The 19,504-nt window shown below is 59.2% G+C and overlaps 7 protein-coding genes across 7 annotated transcripts; 4 read left to right on the top strand and 3 right to left on the bottom strand.

Moving 5' to 3' along the window:
• Positions 1 to 370: 370 nt before the first annotated feature.
• Positions 371 to 2,929, bottom strand: DCS_00359 (Low temperature requirement A; the record flags this gene model as incomplete). Its single annotated transcript, XM_040797698.1, has 7 exons — positions 371 to 946; positions 1,005 to 1,663; positions 1,746 to 2,123; positions 2,206 to 2,313; positions 2,375 to 2,442; positions 2,508 to 2,632; positions 2,729 to 2,929. The coding sequence occupies 7 exons, from the start codon at positions 2,927 to 2,929 to the stop codon at positions 371 to 373; spliced, it is 2,115 nt and encodes a 704-aa protein (XP_040658581.1).
• Positions 2,930 to 6,115: 3,186 nt separating this feature from the next.
• Positions 6,116 to 7,333, top strand: DCS_00358 (uncharacterized protein; the record flags this gene model as incomplete). Its single annotated transcript, XM_040797697.1, has 1 exon — positions 6,116 to 7,333. The coding sequence occupies one exon, from the start codon at positions 6,116 to 6,118 to the stop codon at positions 7,331 to 7,333; it is 1,218 nt and encodes a 405-aa protein (XP_040658580.1).
• A 540-nt stretch (positions 7,334 to 7,873) lies between these two features.
• Positions 7,874 to 8,712, top strand: DCS_00357 (uncharacterized protein; the record flags this gene model as incomplete). Its single annotated transcript, XM_040797696.1, has 2 exons — positions 7,874 to 8,068; positions 8,137 to 8,712. 2 exons carry the CDS (start codon positions 7,874 to 7,876, stop codon positions 8,710 to 8,712), a joined length of 771 nt encoding a protein of 256 aa, XP_040658579.1.
• A 1,787-nt stretch (positions 8,713 to 10,499) lies between these two features.
• Positions 10,500 to 11,150, top strand: DCS_00356 (uncharacterized protein; the record flags this gene model as incomplete). The annotated part of the gene is made up of 1 exon (XM_040797695.1): positions 10,500 to 11,150. One exon carries the CDS (start codon positions 10,500 to 10,502, stop codon positions 11,148 to 11,150), a length of 651 nt encoding a protein of 216 aa, XP_040658578.1.
• A 367-nt stretch (positions 11,151 to 11,517) lies between these two features.
• On the bottom strand, positions 11,518 to 12,023 carry DCS_00355 (uncharacterized protein; the record flags this gene model as incomplete). The annotated part of the gene is made up of 2 exons (XM_040797694.1): positions 11,518 to 11,703; positions 11,775 to 12,023. The coding sequence occupies 2 exons, from the start codon at positions 12,021 to 12,023 to the stop codon at positions 11,518 to 11,520; spliced, it is 435 nt and encodes a 144-aa protein (XP_040658577.1).
• A 3,443-nt stretch (positions 12,024 to 15,466) lies between these two features.
• On the bottom strand, positions 15,467 to 18,005 carry DCS_00354 (regulator of G protein signaling pathway; the record flags this gene model as incomplete). Its single annotated transcript, XM_040797693.1, has 4 exons — positions 15,467 to 15,628; positions 15,692 to 17,032; positions 17,058 to 17,249; positions 17,361 to 18,005. 4 exons carry the CDS (start codon positions 18,003 to 18,005, stop codon positions 15,467 to 15,469), a joined length of 2,340 nt encoding a protein of 779 aa, XP_040658576.1.
• A 976-nt stretch (positions 18,006 to 18,981) lies between these two features.
• Positions 18,982 to 19,452, top strand: DCS_00353 (uncharacterized protein; the record flags this gene model as incomplete). The annotated part of the gene is made up of 1 exon (XM_040797692.1): positions 18,982 to 19,452. One exon carries the CDS (start codon positions 18,982 to 18,984, stop codon positions 19,450 to 19,452), a length of 471 nt encoding a protein of 156 aa, XP_040658575.1.
• Positions 19,453 to 19,504: the final 52 nt, after the last annotated feature.

The raw sequence follows: 19,504 nt of genomic DNA, 5'->3' as shown, positions 1-19,504 counted from the left end.
TATCAACAGACGGACTGCTATGGCCCTAGAGTCAGACAACCCTCAGTTTGACGTTCCGGGGCATATGTCGGCTTGCACGCTTTGCACAGGGCAGTGTGTCCATGACGAACAGAGGAGACGCCTAGTCCATGCTTCGACCTGGAGCCGGCCAGGGCGTCAGGTAGCAGGGGCGGCTACTGGTAGATAATGAGACAGGCTGAGGAACGATCATCAGGAGGCAATAATTTGCAGTAATCATTAGTATAGAGCTTGAGGTAAATTTTATGCAGTATTATTTAAGTAAGCTTCTTTTTACATGGCCACGCATCGTTCCATTCGAGTCTGAGAATTGTACGCGATATGCGCGAGTCCAGTCGCGCCAAGGCCTTTTTTATACAGGGGATTCTCCATTTTTCTCCGTCGACGGATTGATCGTATTGTAGCTAGTCGGAGGCAGTTCAGATACGCCGCCGATGGTGTCATCACCAATGGCGGGGCGCGCGCGTAGAGCCGCGGATTGCTCTGCTCCGGCGACTTCAACATCGTGTGCGGACGCGACATGCCGCTGCGACTCGCGGTCCAAGCTGTCTTGCTCTCCCTCGCCGGGGGCCCACTTGGACGTCGATGTCCGAGGGAGCGAACCACTTTCGTTTGACCGGTCACCTTGCCGGCGGCGCTTGAAGCGGTACGCGTTGCGCTTGACGCCCTCGCCGTTGATGTGGGTGATGATGAGCACTATGGTCCAGACAAAAGTGATGGTGGGCATTACCCAGGGGCTGGTGAGGAACTGATCGAGCTTGTCTGGACTATACCAGAGCAGGGAGACCAGAGCTGTTCCGAGGGCGAGGAGGAAGATGATGACGAGCCTAATAATGGGCCAAGCCTTCAGGGGCGTGGTACGGGAAACGATGGCAAGTAGTAGCATGAAGATTATGGTGCAGCCGGTCGAAACGTAGCCAGTGACAAACTGCAGGTCATCAAGGTTAGCGTCAATGATGCTACCGGCGTGCGGAGCTCACACGTACCACCAGCCTGTAGCGGCTCTGCGTCTTATCCGTGACTTCAAACTGCAGGCCACTTCCCTTGAGGTCCTTCGCGGGGTCAGTGTTCTTGTTGGCGATTTCGCCATGGACTTCGATTCCAAAAGCTCCAAAGAGCGCGTTGGCCATGGCTGAGACGAGGACGGAAACGATGGCGACAAAGTCGTTGAAGGCGCTCTCGAAGCCCACGGGCAGGTTGGTCAAATCCAACTGGTCAACACCGTTGAGCTTGGGCCAAAAGGCGTCGGGTATTTTGGTTACGTTTTGAAGCGCCTCGTTCACCGTATCCATGGTATTCGCAATCTTGGGGGGGTAGTCGGCGAAGAACGACAGGACCGACTGGTTCAGAAAGTCTCGGACGGCTATGCTCGAGGAAGGGTCGACGATGTTGCCGGCGGCATCTCTAGGATCTCCCAACGCGTTCAACCGGCTGAACTGAACCATGATCTTGGACCAAAGCAGGTATTGGGTAAAGCCCTGCATGAACAAGACGAGGGAGAGGTGGAAGGGCAAGTGCAGGAAGGTCCAGAGTTGCTGCCGCAGCGCGGGCAGGTAGAAGGAGTTCCTCAACCAGTCGAAATAGATCAGAAAGACGAAATAGATTGTCGCCGCCGCCGCAGTCACGAGCCCGATTGTGGTGGAGTCTAAGGGGGTAAGGGGAACAACCACGTCAGCATGTTGTGAACGACTGGGGAGCAGGAGGGGATGGAGGAGAACGCGACCTACCCCACGCATTTGGGTTCTTGACGATGATGACGACTTCCTTGGCCACCTGGACGATGCCATCACCCATGATCATAATGGTCATGAGGGTCATCCGCTTCATGATGTGTGTTTTGGTGATGCTCAGGACGGGAGAAAAATTGGTCAGAAGGAGGGTAGCCAAGGACTCGATTCCCGAGACGATGTACCAGGTCATGTACACTCGGCTCCTCGAGTTCGACGTGAAGGCAAAGGTAACGCCGAGATAGATGGCGGACGCGATGGCGTGGAGGGCAATCTGCAGGTACAGCGGCAGGCGAGCTTTCTTGTACTTTCTGACATGCCACAAGGTGGTGCCATACTCAAAGGCAAGACAGAGGCGCGAGAAGCAGAGGATGAGGGCTGGGAGGGGTTCGGAGCCAGCGTCAGCGTGAGCGTCGATGACCATCGGGCGGGGTGGATTCGAGAGGAGGATGGCACATACACATGGCCTGCATCGTTTCCTGATGCTGCTCCTCCGACGGATTAAAATTCGGCACGACGACGGTGAAGCCGACCAAGACGCCAAGCTGGATGGCCCTCGTTACGCGGGCTCGTCGGCAGTCAGTCAAAGTCGGGTGAGTGGGCAACTTGGCCGAGGTCAGGTGGCCTACAGAAGATGCTGTCGGTGACGTAGCGAACGTCGAACATGGTGACGAGGAACCAGGTCAGCCAGAGGAGGCTAGGGCGCAAGGATGGACCGTCAGCGGCGGTAGAAGGCGAGGCGGCGCTGGGGAAACAAGGTACCAGAAGTAGCCGACGTAGGCCTTGAACTTGCCATGGCTCGTGACGTGCTGGGTGTCGGAAAAGACGTTGTAGTTGGCAGCGAAGAAGAGATCGTAGAATATTTCGAGCAGAGTAGGCTCGAGGTACTGGTGCCGGAGCAAGGGTCAGGACGGAAACATGCACGGATGCCTCCGACACGATGAGGGGCTCCTCGCTCGAGGACAGAGGGGGCAGGCACGTACTCTCTTGAACTTGGGGAGGTCGTCGTCGACGCGACGATGGTCAATCCTGGTTTCGCCTTGGTGGTTGTCGGCAGAATGAACCGAGCTTGGGGACTTGTCGCCGAGACTGCTGCCGGTGTGGCTCATGACGGGGCTCGCGAAGATGCGCAGCTTGTCGGCCGACGGCGGGTGGCCATGTTCTCCATAGTCCGACATGGACATGATGCGGTGCCGTCTGGCTGCCGGTCGGGGGCAGGCGAATGCTTTTCCGCTGCGTCAGGCGAAGTGCGTCTCGGCCGCGACGTGGGGGAGAAGCCGACGGCGAGCGGTGCAACTATGGACACTTTGACCAGAGAATGCTACCATACACAGAGGAATGGTCCGCCTCGAACGAGAGGGCGCGCTCTTGCTGTTGCCCGGCGATGTTGTCTCTTGCCACCGACTCTTTCATGGCATGGCCACGACGAGCCCGGACCACAGGGGTAGGGGTGGTATCGGTAGCGATGGCCGAGACGTCGGGGCCGAATGCAGACGGAGGCCTGACCAGGGTTGGGTCGATGTGAATTGGGTGCGTCAACCCCACCGACGATGTGGGCGAAGAGGAGCGATACGGCGGTCGACGGTACTTTTTTGAAAAGCGTCGATGACGGCTACTTGCCTACCTACCTAAAGAGTAGCAGTGGGTAGGAAAGGCAAGGTAAGGTAAGGCAAGGCAAGGCGAGGCAAGGTCGTGGTGATGCCGATTGACCTGCTCGTTCGTTCGGCAACTGCCGAGACAGAAGCGGCCGGCTGCGGGCTGCGAGTCAAACAACGACTTGGACGGGGGATGTCGTTGTGTTGCATTCCCTGGCCGTCACTGTCCCTGTCGCCGCCGCTGTCGCTGTCGGTTGTTCGGTAGGTGGGTTGCGGTGTGGCGATCTGACGTGAGGAAGGTCGAACTCGAGAGCATTCGTAACCCCCCTGGTTCATCCCAGAACAGTGGAGTGCTGGTGTAATTAGAACGGAGTAGCGTAGCACATGTAAGTACGGCAGGTAGCCCGAGGCGGCTGGAGAGAGACGACGGACGAGAGAGAGAGGGGGTTGGAAAGCTGGATTGGATGGGTTGAATGGACGGATGGGCTGAATGGACGGATGGGTCGAATGGACGGATTGAATGGATGCTTTCGTTCTCGGACACATTGACCGTACATGTACGGAGTACGGAGTACATGCACCTGATCTGGCATGGAGTGAGTATTCGTACGTACAGTAATTACTCCGTACGGAGTATTAATACCTGTCAGTAATGGAGTGAGTGTACTTTGCTGTATTCGTACTTGGATAGCAGGTGTAAAGGTGGACAACTAGGTGTACATGTACAGTACAGTACAGAAAGCACTTGGATTCTGGATCAATCGGCCAATTTGGGAAGCGTTCCTCAGAGTCGCCCCCGCCAGATCGACAGCCGGAACCGTAAGGAGAACAGGGGTACCTACTTGGGCACTAACCTTGTCGCCGCCAAAGAAGAGCCAGAGAGCCGAGAAAAGGGGCCCAGAGCTTTCGAGTGGCGTACCTGTCCATGTGCAGTACGTTGAGCCCGCTGAACTCGTCGCGTAATTGGTCCGATAGGAGGGAGGCCAGCAAACGCACGTACAGTACTTGCAGTACTTGGTTGGTTGTACAACGACAGTACCTACCATTGGTGTACCACACCTAGGTAAGTAGGATGAAGCAAAACAGTACGGCGTGGCATCACGAGTCCCAGCTACAGTAAACGAGCATGAGCAGGAGCACGAGTCCTACCGGTGCCTGACACAATAACGTGAATTCGAAGAGTTGGACGGCGGAGCACGACCCGCCAGGTTCGACGCTGGAGGGCGGCAGTTGAAGTATGGAGGCATCGCGGTCTCGACAGAGGCATGAAGTGCAGGACAAGTACCTACTAGGTAGTAATTAACAATTACTTGCACCTGTTCGAACACGGGCGGCCGTGCAGAGTACTAACGGAGTACTTATGTGTGCTTGAGCAAGGGTACTTGGGGAGTACGGGTGGGCTAATACTTGCGTTACTTGGTGCAGGCGCGGCACGACCTGTACGGAGTAATAGGGTCTGGGGACAAAAATAGGTCGTGTACGGAGTAGAGGTGCAAGGTGTTAGGCACCAAGTCAATACTCCGTAATTACTGTACTTGCATTAATACCCCTGCTCCGCACTCGGGTACGTGTGCAGTCTTGGTACCTACATGTAAGTAAGAACTCGCTGCACTCCACTGCGCGGTCCGGAAGTGGACATGGTGCTAGCAGGTTCAGATGAATGCAACGAACGTCCTTGGTCCGCAAAAGTCGCCTCTCCCGTCGCGCAACCGTGGAACGGTGGATTGTCGCTCCGGTTCCTGATTCCCCTCGTACAAGTTGTACTTTGTAGGTGGCTGTACACGACGAGGCTGGCACAAGGCAGCAAGGCATCAGGGTCTCCCTTGGGCGGCCTCTCCAGCCAAGTCTCTCCAGCCAAGTCTCTCCAGCCCAGGCCATGTCACTACGCGTACCTCTGTAATAGTGCTCCGTACTCCGCTTACACCTACTTACTTACAGTACACTTCAGCCATAAGAATGGCGGAGGTCCTCCGTACTCTGTGCGAGTACAAGTACAACTATGTACTCTAGTCCATGTCGACAATTAAGGACGAGCAGTATGTTACAATTGTCAGCACATGGAACGAAGCATACGGCACTGCAGCATGTGAGCAAGCATCATCGGTTTACCATTTCTAGCTGCCATGGCAATGTACCTGCATGTACTGCAACGCACCGTCGCTCGAGAAGATCCCTCGCCGTTTATCCTACTTTGGTATTACGCTGGACACTCAAGCCTCAGCGCTGCCACGCAGCCAGTGCTCTAGGCCGTAATTGGTGGTACGGAGCACTGCGCACCGTTTCCTGCAGCATGAACTGTGCAGCACACACTTGCATGTACTCACATGGACTAGCGCCTTCAAAGCCTGCGCGCACAGGAACTGCTCAAGTATCACAGTACAGTACCTACAGTACAGTACCTACAGTGCAGTGCCTACAGTGCAGTGCCTACAGTGCAGTGCCTCCTCAGTGCAGTACCTACAGTGCAGTACCGACAGTGCAGTACAACGAAGCAAGCAAGTACAAGCACCGCGTAAAGCGCCAGGTCACGCAGCGACGCGTCGGCCTCGACCTGCTGCGGCTTGTCGTTCTCCACCGTCAATGTACCGTGGACGCGCTAGTGAATTCATCTCCGTTCATTTTCACCCCCTTTGAACCTGGGGCAGCAACGACGCTTCGCTTACCGAGCTCAACCTCAAAGGCTTGGCCACCCACGCATCACGACGGACACACCGCCGACGATGCTACTCATCCCGTGCGAATCCCCCTGACCCCTCTGCCCCTCTGCCGATGGCAATGGATCAGGCGGCCAGCACGCCCGCGAATCGAAAGCGATCCTTGACGGAAGCCGATGTCGAACCCGTTCCGACGCCAGCATCTCTGAAGCGGCAAAGACTAGAGGATGCCGGCGCCGGTGCCGATGCCGGTGCCGCATCGCCGTCGACTCCGAGTGCATTGACCGCCATTGCCTCGGCCATCTCTGGCGTCTTCGGCATCGGCCGCCAGCAGCAGAAGCCAGCGGCTGTCGGCAACGAGGCGGCAACGCTGCCATCGCAGAGGCCCAACGCACCCCCTCCCGCACCGCTTTTTGCCAAGGCACGGCCGGCGATAAAGCTGGCTGCCCTCCGAGGGACTAAATGGGACAAGGGGGATATCGTCGCGCCCAAGCTGCCGAGGAGGCCCTCGACGACGCCGAAGCGGCCGTCGGGTCAACCCCGTGGCCGGGGAGTCGACGGCGAGCTAGATTCGCCCTCCAAGCCGCAGGCGGACGGCGTCGGGACCGGCGACGATCGATTGGCCGCCCGTGAGGCCGCGACCGTCGACCCAACCCCCAACACGCCGACAAAGGGCGGAAAGGCGGCGAGAAAAGGGCCGTCTGCCTCTGCCGGAAAACCGCCGGCTCCCAAGGGAATCCTGACACCTACCAAGAGACGCGGCCGCCCGCCGAAGAGCGTCACCTTCAACCGAGGCCTCGACGGCGAGGTCCACTTCGAGCCTCTCGCCAAGACGCCCACCGGCCGCAAGGGACGAGCACCGAGAGCGAGAAAGGTGGACGAGGACGAGGATGACGACGAGATTCGGTGTGCGATATGCAGCAAGCCCGACTCGAAGGCGCCCAACGAGATCATCCTCTGCGACCTGTGCGACTTTGCCGTCCATCAGGAGTGCTACGACGTTCCGGAAATTCCAACGGGTGATTGGCTGTGCAAGTCCTGCGCGCAGGAAGACGTTATCAAGACGCCGAGCAAGGCGGTCGACGCGGCCGACGCGGCAGCCACGCCTGTGGCCGAGATTCCCGAGATTGCCAACCTCGACCGGCACTTGCGGTCGTTTCAACGAGTGCTCCTGGACCGCTGCCTGGGCCGCCGCCGGATACGGATGTTCGGCCAGGAGGAGACGTACGACAAGGTCCGGCAGCTCGTGGGCCAGACCGTCATCGCCGGCGAGGGCAACTCGATGCTCCTGATAGGATCCCGCGGCTGCGGCAAGACGACGGTGAGCGGCGGCGCGTGATGCCCCCCCCCCCCCCCCCCCCGCTGGACGATGCGACCGGCTAACGCGATCAGATGGTGGAAAACGTCCTCCTCGACCTGTCACGGGAGCATGGCCACCTTTTTCACGTCGTGAGGCTCAACGGCTTCATCCACACCGACGACAAGCTCGCGCTCAAGGAGATATGGCGCCAGCTGGGCAAGGAGATGGACGTCGACGACGAGCTGGTCAAGCGGGTTCGTCATGGCTGCCCCTCCCCACCGGATCATTCATTCACCGGCCACGGGATGGATGGATGGATGGATGGCAAGGCTAACCTCGGGGCAGGCCAACTACGCCGACACCATGGCTTCTCTCCTGGCCGTGCTCTCGCACCCGTCGGAAATCATGGCGACGGAGGAAGGCGTGACGTCGCAGGCCGTCGTCTTCGTCATGGACGAGTTCGACATGTTTGCGGCCCATCCGCGACAGACGCTCCTGTACAATCTCTTCGACATTGCGCAGTCCAAGAAGGCGCCGATCGCGGTGCTGGGGTGCACCACCCGGCTCAACGTGGTCGAGATGCTGGAGAAGCGAGTCAAGAGCCGGTTCAGCCACCGATACGTCTACCTCTCCCAGCCGAGGGCGCTGCCGGCGTACTGGCAGATCTGCCGCCAAGGCTTGATGATTGACCGGCCGGACGTTGCCGGGGAGGGCATCGACGTGAACCTCGAGGGGTACGACGACTTTCACCGCTTCTGGACGCGAAGCATCGAGGTAAGCGGAGCCGGGGCCGGGCGGCGAGGGAGAGACGACGGCGGCGGGCTAACGAGCGTGGGACGCAGGAGCTCTACAAGCAGCGGCCGTTCCAGAACCTGCTGCAGTACCACTTTTACTCGACCAAGTCGGTGTCGGCATTCTTGACCGAGTGGATACTGCCGCTGTCGTCGCTCTCCGACAAGGATCCGACGCCGAAATGGCCGTCGGCGGCGTCGGGGCCGACGTCGCTGGCACCGCCCGACTCTCGTCTCCAGCTCCTGTCGACGCTGTCCGATCTGGATCTCGGCCTGCTCATCGCCGCGGCGCGGCTCGACATTGTGGCCCACACGGACACGGTCAACTTTGCCATGGCGTACGACGAGTACAGCTCCCTCGTGGGGAGGCAGAGGGTCCAGTCGTCGACGTCGGGCATGCTGGCCCTGGGCGGCAGCGCGAGGGTGTGGAGCCGCGGCGTCGCGGCCGTCGCGTGGGAGCGGCTCATCTCGCTGGGGATACTCGTGCCTGCCGGCATCGGCGGCGGTCGCGGCCTAGGGCACGGCGGTCTCGACGGCAAGATGTGGAAGGTCGACGTCGTGCTGGAGGAGATTCCGGCGGCGGTGAAGCTGAGCAACGTGCTGGCCCGGTGGTGCCGCGAGATGTAGAGGGCGGCAGCTGGAAGCCTCTCCCGTGTGCCCCGGCTGCACCAAAGTCGGTCGTCGTTGCAGGAGGCAGGCAGCCAAGCCATCTCTGCCCATCAATGCATCATCACCTTTTGCTATGCGGTGCGGCGGCTCCTTGAGCCTCCTACTCGGGTGTCGGCCAGCTGCCGTAGGACCATCTGGCTGGCGTCTCGGCCGCTTGTTCCTCCACTGGTGATGGGCAGCAGCAGCAACCGACGAGGCGATGGGGGTGGCGAAGAGGCAAGAGAACCCTGGTGGTCTGACGGTTCGGCTCGCCGTGCGCCATTCATTCTTTGGGCCGGGGGCAGGGGGTTCCATTTGCCATTGTTGGTTTGGTCTCGGGGTGCATGGTGCATCTCAGCCCGCCGCCGGCAGGACAGCCGGGGCTCAGGCCGATGAGAGGCTATTCGGGGCAGATGCTGCGGCATGTTCCACTGGAGTGTCCCATGTGCACGATGCATCCCGGAGACGGAAGCACTGGCAAAGCTGCGAGGGCTGTGGATGTCGCAGCCAAGCCGAGCGAACCGGGTCTCGCTGGGGCTCATGAGGAACTGGACCGGCAACTTGAGGCCTGCGTGAAGGCCCTGGCAAATTGTCATGACGATGCCATCTTTGCCGTCGATGATGTCCAATAGAAATTCTTCTCAACACGAGTAGCCGTCTAGCAGGTCGCGTGCCTTTCCTTTGGTGAGGAATGTTCCCTCTCGGTACACGGACCAATCGTTCCAAGTTCGAATGGCGCGCTCCTTGTGGAATGTCTGGATGCGAGAAAAGGGATGGATGATAATAATAGAGTGGCGCCGCGTACGTGGGAGAGTTCTCCTATTACATGTCATCAATATTTGCAGGTAATAAACTCGAGTACACATCTGTGCATCTATGAAGGCTGGACGCGAGCACCATGTATGGCAAGTGCTAGTACGAGTGATGGCCAACGGGCATGGTTCGATGACGAAACGGAGTATGGGAATGCTGGCAATGGTGAGAGTGAAGGCGATGGATAATCCATGCGAATGTATCATTCATTGATTGTCGGGTTCGATTGGCTATGAAGAGCTGTGATTATTGAGAGCTGTCGATTTTGTTGAATTGTTCAAGTATCATGTGAAGAATCCTACAGTGAGTGGGTGTACAAGATACGAGGTATTTTGTCAATATACACATCCAATGATTAACATGATATTCTCCGACTCGTAGAATAAATGAAATAACGCGACACAAAGTACCAGGATTTCACAACAGCATCGTCAATATCCATGTTCATATTTCCGATCACTGCATACCATTCAGCACGAGAGCGAAGCGAATTGAAAATGGCAAATTACGTTGGCAGAGGAGAGAAGATGACGAGACGGTCGCATATAAAAGTGCTACCCTATACCCCAACATTGGAGTACCCTGAGGGCCAGTGCGGGGTAACAGGCAGAATGATAAGGAGGAGCAGGCATGTTCAAGGTACATACTCAGCACATAAGTATTATATATAATACGGAGTACTCAGTACGAAGTACATATAGTATACGGAGCACTCCGTACTGTAAGTATGTAAGGGATGATATCTGAAGGCGCACGTGACCTGATCTACATTCGATGACATGCCGTTGAATGGCAGTCATCCTGTCCATTCCTGGCGCACTTGGCAGTGATACAGAGGCCACGGCATGCATTCGCTGCGCATCACGGAGCAAGCACATACGTACCGGTGGTACGAGTAGATTGGTCGGACCTCCTCCCCGACGGTTACCCGGCCTGCGCCCGATCCCGTCGCCATGTCGAAGCGGACCGTCTTCACGAGCATCACGCCTCTGCCGGCGGGCATCTCTCGCGAGACGGCCATCGGCTTCCTCCACGACCACGTCGAGATGATCGACCTCAACCCGCTCATCATCCGGCGCGAGCGGATCGAGCCACCGGCGCACGCGGCCCCCGAGGAGCGCGGCTGCGTCTGGTACCAGCTCACCGACAGGGTCGCCTACCTGCCGGGGGGCCTCGTCACGAGCGAAGTCTCGTACACGTGCGCCTTCCACGACCTGCCGACGGGCCTGCAGACGCACTGCTACGCCCCGCTCGGCCTCGAGATTCGCGACCGCTGGTCCGTCGCCGGGTCCCTGCCGGGCGAGCCTCACGAGCCGGTCGAGCTCGGCCTCGGGGCTCCGGCCAGCGGCCTGTACCTGCGCGAGGACGTAGACATGCGTTGCAACTTTGTCATGGCCGCCTTTGTCAAGAGGACGCTGAAGAAATCGCACGGCGCCCTCGTCGACCAGCTCGCCGACAAGGCCAGGCGCAGCGACGCCGACAAGGCCACCGCCGGCACCGACGACGGCCAGGCCCCTCGAGAGGCGACATCGTCCCCGGTCGCAGCGGCAGAGATGGCGTCGAACCCGAGCCAGAGTCCTGCGCTGAGAGCGGAGCTGGAATGAGAATAAAATAAAAACAAAAAGAGGACAAGAGGACAAAAAGTCAAGTCAAGTCACAGGCCAGCGATGCTTCGGACACGAGATTCATCTTCGCATGTTTGCATTTTTCCTCGTCGAAATCAAAGTCACGCACCATCACCACCGTCATCCTCCGGTTCGGCCGTGTTTATGCAGTAAATTCAACGCCGCAAAACTCCCGGTTGCCCTCCTCGGGCAGCGTCACCATCCACCGCCATCCAAGGATTATCGTGAATACATGTGCCGGGAACCCAATAAATAGTAAGACCATGGGGGAACGAATCGAAGACTGCGCCTGTGCCCCCCACTCACACACACAGAGGGGGGCGAACAACGAAACTCCCAAGCTCCTTTACAGGATGAAGTATCCGGCGGCGCCGGCGATGGCGACGGCCAGTCCGTAGGCGACGGTGCGGCCATCGCTGCCGGCGACGACGGGAACGTCGACGTCGTGTGCCTTGGAGCCGGACGTGACCTGGGCGGCCGCGGGAGCTCCGTTGTACGCCTTGGTAGGATGAGCTCGGCAGGTGGAGCACTCCTGGGGAGGGGGAGGTGAGCGACGGACGACGAGAAGGCGGCACGCGGCACGGGCGAGAGAAGCAAGCATACCTCGGTGATGGTGCAGGGGCAGTCGGTGATGGTCAGGGTCGTGGCCTTGGTGACGGTGTAGGTCTTGGTGCCGATGCAGACGGTCGTCGGCTCGGGGCAGTAGGTCTCGTACTTGTCGACGACGCGGGTGACGACGGTGTTGTTGTGGTTGGGGGGCCACCGGCCGCCACCCGTGGCCATGGGCCAGTTGGCATCGGCGGCGACGAAGCCGGCCATGGCGGCGACGAGGAGAGTCTGGGCGGAGAGCATCTTGACGGTTGGGGTCGGGTGACGGGAAGTCGTGAGGGAGGGCGAGCGAGTTCTACGACGGCGAGGGTAGATGCTAGCGAGCGACTTTGGAAGCGAATGTGTCTTGTGCGTCGGGAGCGAGTAAAAGAGTGTGAGTGTGTGTGTGAGTGTGGGTGAGGAGAGAGCGTTGGTCCTTGCCGGGCGCCGGACGGCCCTCTTTATCTCCCTCGCCGACGGCGTCACGTCGTCGACAATCACTTGACCGTCGACGGCGGCGGGGGAATAACAAAAGGATGATTCAGACGGACGGGGGAACGGTTCGCGTGCGGCGATCCAATCACGGGCTCGAGCTGGGCGGCGAAGAATGGGAAAGAATGGTAAACAGGCGGCCGACTTGACGTCGAGCATTCCAAGCCGGCGGCCGACCGTGCCAAAACGGCGCCATCAATTCCGCGGATGGGAAGCTAGATGGCTGGACGTGGTACCATCACGACCAAGCCTCGCATTCCCGGGCCCAGCCTGCGCGCACTAGATACGGCAAGGCGGCAACCGGTTGGTGCTGGAGCGGCCGAGAGGGCATACGTCGATCGTCGAGAAGCCGGCGGTTTCGCTGCCGTCGAGAGGTCGGGAGCCAATAGTCTCGCTTCCTCGCTCCGCGCTGGCCATATCTCCCGGCCGCGACCCATGGTCAATAGTGCCTGGCCCATGCTCGACGCTCGATGCACCGTCGTGCCATGCTCCGTCGTCTCCGATCTCTGATGCGTTTGCTCATGCCACGGATGCGCGGCCGGCGATTGTGACGAAGGTGGATGACGGAGGGCCCTGGATGTCGAGTCCCTGTATTGCGGCACACGCGGTACGTGTTACTTGTAGGCTCCAGGGAGCGCTTGGTACGTACCTAGTAGTAATAGGTACTAGGTAGGTACTTAGTCGGACCTCGTGCTAGCCAGTACCGAGCAGCAACCATCTCTACTAGATGCAGCAACTGGGCGGCCACTACAACTTTGAATTCATAGTACTTGGCAATCCTCACCGCGCGCCAATACGATTGTACAGCAGGCTCGTAGGTGCCTACGACCACCGCCAGGCACCAAGGTACTAGGCAGGTACGTAATCAACTGCCAGGCACCATTGCTTAGTGTGCTTGTAGTGTCTAGCATCAACACCTTGGTACCTGTAGTGGAACCCGTAGTGCAAGCTAGCACACATGGCTGCCATGTAGAGTCCTACTAGGCACTAGACCTAGTACCTAGGTAAGTACATGTAGGCCTGTGAGGTATGAACCTGAACAGCCAGCCACTTTGGCACTTGCCGTACACCCACTGTATGAGCAGCGTCCTCCCTGAAAGTGCCTGCAGTACCGAGTACCTACAGTAGTAGTAGGTGAGCACTTGATACCTGAAACGCACTCCGTACTCCGTACCTCCATCATTATTACAAGTACTGGAACGTGGAGGCTACGGTACGAAGAACATGTACAGACAGCACGGAGGCAGCTGGCTAATGCCACCTAAGTGTACTCCGTACTTGCTGCTAGGTAGGTTAGTACTGTACATGCCCGATACATCCATCCATAGTTCTCGCAGGTATTCGTCGTTCCCAACATCCATGCCTGCCAAGGCGGCTCGGCCGCTCAGATCCGCCCCCATCTGGGCCATCTGGTCTCAGCGTATGGAGTATGGAGTAATGCAATAATACGAGCGAGCACTCCATGCTACGAAGCGTACAGGCAATTGCAGTCAACGTTGCCGCATGTACACTTACGGAGTATTACTCTGTATTACTGCGAATGCATGTAAAGTGGGGTGGCAGAAATGTCAATTCAATTTGTAGGAGTAGCGCTACCAAAACTGAACCGTCACTTTTGTCTAGTGACTGCGCATGTATAACTACAACTAGGTACATAATGTACTTTGCACAGTCAGCAGTGTACTTGCTCGTACTTTGCAGGCACGAATGCACACGCGGGCTGCTAGCAGCGTGGGAAAAATGGTGCGCCGACCATGGCCATCATCTAGTCCGTCTACAGTCAGTCAATCCATCTCGTCCATCTCATCCGTCTCATCCGTCTCGTCCATCAAAGTCCATTCAGTTCTACTAGTCCCTCTAGCCCATCTAGGCTCCATTTCTGACGGCGTCGCCCCGGCTCTCTCGCCATCACTCCCTCCCCTCCGTCCACCCAGCCAAGTACATGTAGACCCGCCGCGCACATGTGCCGTACAAGTATGTTTGTGTACCTGCGCACATGTGTTTGTATTTGTGTTTGTATTTGTGTTTGTATTTGTGTTTGTACTTGTGTTTGTATTTGTGTTTGTATTTATGTTTATGTTTGTGCCTCTCTGTGCCCTTGTGCGTGCGGCAAACCCCCAATTCCCTCCCTCCCTCCCTTCCCCTCCCTCCCCTCTCCTCTCATCCCCTCCCCTCTCATCCCATCCCACCCCATCCCATCCCCTCCCATCCACTCCCATCCCCTCCCGTCCACTCCCATCCACTCCCATCCCCTCTGATCCCCTCCCCTCCGATCCCCTCCCTCGCTCCCTTTGCATGCCACCGACGTGGGCGCACGACGACTGCTGTGACCGCCGAGTAGCATAACCCGTCGCTCAAGGCCCGCCACGCTGCCTTTTCAAGTCCCGTGTGCCGGGAAACGGTGTCATCCGAGAGGCACGCAACGTGCCACCGTCGGCCGACAAGCGAGGAGGTGCCGCACGGACGCAGGGAGCGCGGTGCTGCCGCTGCGGCTTGCTGACGGACGGACGCTGTCGAGCATCAAGATCGGAACCGATCGAGGGGCCAAAGCACGGAGATGAAGGAGCCAACGAATCGACGTGTCGGTGAGCGGGGGAGTGTTTGATGGATGCTGGCTGATTTCTTGTCAACCATGTCTCGTAAATGAACCGTCGGGCAACGGACGGCGGAACGGACGAATGATGCAAGAATCAACGAGGTACGATTCGCAGCACATGACGCAAAACACCGGTTGATGCCAAGGTAGGTAAGTGGTATAGGGTGCAGAGCTATGGTGTGTAATCTACCACCTCTCGACGACGCAACGCGGCCAAAGGCAATGCAAACCCGACCAAGGGGAAGGAAAGACGTCATGGTCGGCACGTTCGACTGCTCGAATCTCCGCCTCCGTTCTCTACTCGCACGTATGCATGCACCGTAGGCATCCGTTCACGCATCGGGGCATGCGTCCGTCCAATCGCGGGCTCGTGTCCGAGTCGGGTCGGCCTCGCGCCGCCGTCCCATCCTGACTCGCGACAGGACCGGCCGCTGGCTCGCGGGCTACCGACCGTCTCGCTGGCTCGCTGGCTCGGCCCCCTGCCCCCTGTTCCGCCTCCCTCCTCTGGCCCTGCATGTAACACAGGCCGGCCGTGGTGTGCGTCCGGCCTTTGCGCAGTCGGACGCACCGTCAAACGCGCGCGCGCGCACGCGGAACCGACCCCGGGCACGCCGCCGCCCTACGCACGCTTCGTCGAGGCTGGCGCCAGCAGGTCCGCCACCTTGTCGCCTCGGTTCGATCGGCTCTGGCTCCGCTCGGGTCCGCGCCCCGTCGTGTCGAGCTCGCAACTCCGCAGCTGGTGCTCGTACTTGGCGTTGCGCAGAAACTTGGGCACCGAATCCTGCAGCGGCACGCGTCAGTCAACTTGGTCCCGCCGACGTCTCCCGAGGGTCGCGCCACTTACGCTGGCCATGAGCTTAAAGACGGCGTTCTGCGCATCCTCAAACAGCGCCGTCACCTCCTGCAGCGTGTCGATCATGGTGTGGTCCTGGCCGACGGCCTTGGTCATGCGCGTCGCGAGGCTGTTCCGCAGCTGGTGGTCGATGTTGAGCTCGCACGGCGACCCGGGCGCGAGGAAGGCGTTGTAGATGCCGTACGCCTGGGCCATGATCTCCTTGATGCTGTCCATCGAGGCGGCCGTCGGCGCCTTGCGCGCCTGCCGGATGGCCGTCTTGCAGCCGCCGACAAACTCGACGACGTCCTGGTAAAAGGACAGGTTCTCCTCGCAGTGCGTCTCCCGCAGGTTCTCCCGGAACAGCAGGCGCAGCGCCGGGTCGGCGAGGATCTTGTCGAGCCTCTGCGTGTTGGAGTCGCGCGAGCTGATGCCGTTGCGGTGCGAGCTCGCGCCGCCCTCGCTCTCCGAGGCGCGGCCCCGCGAGGCGGTGCCGTTGATGAGGTCCTTGCCGCGCGGCGAGAGCTGGTAGATGGCGTTCTTGGTCGGCTGGAACAGGCCGAGGCCGGGGTTCTGCAGGGCAAAGGTCCGGTCCGGCAGGATCGCCTCCATCAGCCCGTTCTCGACGAAGAGCGTGGCGATCTCGAGCGTCTCCCGGCGGTCGACGATGGTCGAGCAGTCCATGAGCCAGTCCGTCGCCGCCTTGCCGGTGAAGGAGTCGCGGAAGATGCGCCCGTTGACCTTGCGCTCGGCCGCCATCTTGACGCCCGTGAGGCCGTCGCGGTAGTCGAGCAGCGACTCCGAGTCGGCCGCCGCCGCCGACGGCTTGACGTTGCGCCGGTCGGAGCCGACGAAGCGGCGGAAGATGACCTCGACCGTGGCCGGGTCGCTGAGGAGCTTGTCCGTCAGCATGTCGCGCTCGAGGATGACGAGCTGGGCGGCGTTCATGCTCGACAGCTCGGCCACCTGCTTCTGCTGGATGCCGTTGCGCGCGCAGAAGCGATCCAGCACGGTGACGCCCTTGGCCGTCAGCTGCCACACCGAGCCCTTCATGCTGTACACCTGCTGGTACTTGCCGTCGGCCGACTCGATGAAGCGGGCCTCGACGAAGCGCTGGCAGATGGACCTCGCCATGTCCTTGGCCATGGAGAAGGTGGTGGTGGTGGTGGTGGTCACTATCCTCGACGGGTCCTTGGGATCCGGCATGCGGTTGGACTGGGAGAACTTGAGCGACCCGAGGTTGTTGATGGCGTCCTCGGACAGGAACGTGTGCTCCACCTTGGACAGGCGCACCCGGTGGGCCGAGAGCGGCAGGAGACTGACGATGAGGGTCGAGAAGAGATCTTTGAAGTCCTTGGGCGCAGGTCAGCAGGAGGACGAGGACGAGGATGAGGATGAGGATGAGGATGAGGATGAGGATGAGGATGAGGATGAGGATGAGGATGAGGATGAGGATGAGGATGAGGATGAGGATGAGGATGAGGATGAGGATGAGGATGAGGATGAGGATGAGGATGAGGATGAGGATGAGGATGAGGATGAGGATGAGGACGACAGAGGCGGCAGCCACCTCGAGGCACGAGGAGCGAGGCACGAGGCATGAGGGCATTCGTTGCGCAAACGATGGGAACAACCGATTGCACTCTCGAGGAAAGGTGACAAGGGAAAACGGCCGACGTACCCTCGTGAACGGACGATCATCGTCCGTCATGCGCAGCAGGCGCGATGATGTTTGATGCATCTTGTCGGGGCAGGATGCCTTGATGGCTAGGGGATAGCCGGACAGGGTGTCGGTGATGGACTGGATCGACAGGTCTTTCACCGACTGCCCGTCGTCGACCTTGATGGCGGAACCCAGAGACTGGCTGGACGAGCTCCTGAAGCGAGCGCTGCTTCCCGGGCTCGTCGGCTCCGACGCTGGGTCGTCGACGGTTTGGACGACGGAGAGCCGCGTGAGGGCCGAGTTGGATGACCGGTGGCGGATGACGGGTTCGGAGAAGCTCGCCAAGGCGTTTTGGGTCCTGTCCAGCACGGCAGCCGCTCGGTTGAAGAAGCTCTGCGTCTTGCTCGACGGGCTCGGATGCGTGCTCGTTTGCGTGTGCGTGTGCGTGTGCGTTTGCGTGTGCGTCGGCGCGTGTGCGTGACGCTGCGGGGCAAAGTGAGAGAGGGCCGTCAGGTCGTCGGACGTGGGTTCCGATATCGACGAGGAGCGCGGGATCGAGCGGTGGTGATGAAAGCTCGACGAGGGCGAGAGCGGCGGCAGCTGGTTGTTTGCTTGCAACTGTGTATCAGCAGAGGTTGGCGGAGGTTCCGAGAGAGCGGCCATCTGAAAGTTAAAAAGTTCAGCAGCAACGGGCAACTATTAGTACGGGCAGTTTCAAGAAAAAGGCAAACGAACGAGCAGAAACGGCGTGGGACGAGCTTGAGATGGAGAGAGGGGGGGGTACAATGCAATTACTCGCAGCGGGAAGAAGTCTTTCAGGCGGCGGGGGGGGGGAAGGAGGAGAGGAGGGGGGGTGTGGCTCGAGCATCTTCAGCACGGCAAGTACAGTACGTACAAGTGTTGCACCCTCCGCACGGAGTACGGTGTGTCAGTACTGAAGCACAGCTACGGAGGACAAGCACAGGTACAAGGTACATGTGGGAATGCCAAGGTGGCCGGAACCTCGAGGGGTGTAGGTGTGGATGCAGTGCGGATGGGTGAGGGTCTCGGGGGTGGTTATAGCATTCGTTTGCCGAGCCGATATTTTTTAGCGTACAAAGAATGTACAGTAGTACAGCGTACAACACATGTACAGTACTGTACAGCGTACAACACATGTGCAGTACTGTACAGCGTACAACACATGTACAGCGTACAACACATGTACAGCGTACAACACATGTACAGCGTACAATACATGGACAGCGTACAACTACTCCGTACTGTGTGCGAATGATGTGAAAAGTACTGATTGTTCACGGTACCGAGCAAGTACAAGTCCCTGTACAAGTACTCGTCTCGGCTCGAGTATCAATTACGTGTACAACTACAGCACGTGTACTTTACGGAGTACTCTTGCAGTACTCCGTACCTGTACGGAACAATCAACCGAACTGAACTTTACCCAAGCACAGTAATAAGCTGCACCATCCTGTACGTGCACCGGTGCTTGAAGGCATCAGCAACCACAAGCACGAGCGCTCGCTGTACAGCGCTCGTACAGCGCACCTACTTGTGCCTGGACACCCGCTTGCAAGTACCTTGGGTGTTGGTACTTGCAAGTACCTGTACACATCAACCACGACGTCCACGAATAGACATGGTACCCGCTCGCCGAAGAGGGAATGCTTCTAGTAGCGAGCCAGTGGGGCGAAAGAAGGGGGGGGTGAGAATTCGTAGGGTAGCGCGCCAGGATGCACCGTGGAAGCTTGGAGAGAAGAACACGACCCCAGGACGGCTGGATCAAGAAGAGAAGCTTGCCGTGGAAGACTCGGTGCTCGCGCACATGCCAGCCGCCGTCAAGCCGCTCGCCTGCCTCGCCCGCCCGTGTCGGGCCACGTGCAGGGTGGAATGGGCCGAAGGAGAATGCGAACGATGCGACGGGGAACTCGGTGCGACCGCGGACGAAATCGAGGCGAGGTCCAAGGCGCCGCACGCTCTCCGCGCACAGTCGTGGGGCAGAGAGGGAATTGGGCAGCGGAGCGACGAGGACGAGCCACGACGAGGACGGGGCTCCCTCTCAAGGGGCGAGGAGAGGGCTGGTATGGGGTTTGCCATTGCGGTCGCCTAAGAGGCCGAGCTCGCCGCTCGCAGGTGACGCGATGACGGTGAGAAGGGGGAAG

This window comes from Drechmeria coniospora, chromosome 01 (assembly GCF_001625195.1).
Source record: "Drechmeria coniospora strain ARSEF 6962 chromosome 01, whole genome shotgun sequence".
NCBI classification, from domain to species: Eukaryota; Fungi; Ascomycota; class Sordariomycetes; order Hypocreales; family Ophiocordycipitaceae; genus Drechmeria; species Drechmeria coniospora.
The sequence above is the reverse complement of the archived record's forward strand: the minus strand, read 5'-3'. Positions and strand labels throughout refer to the sequence as shown.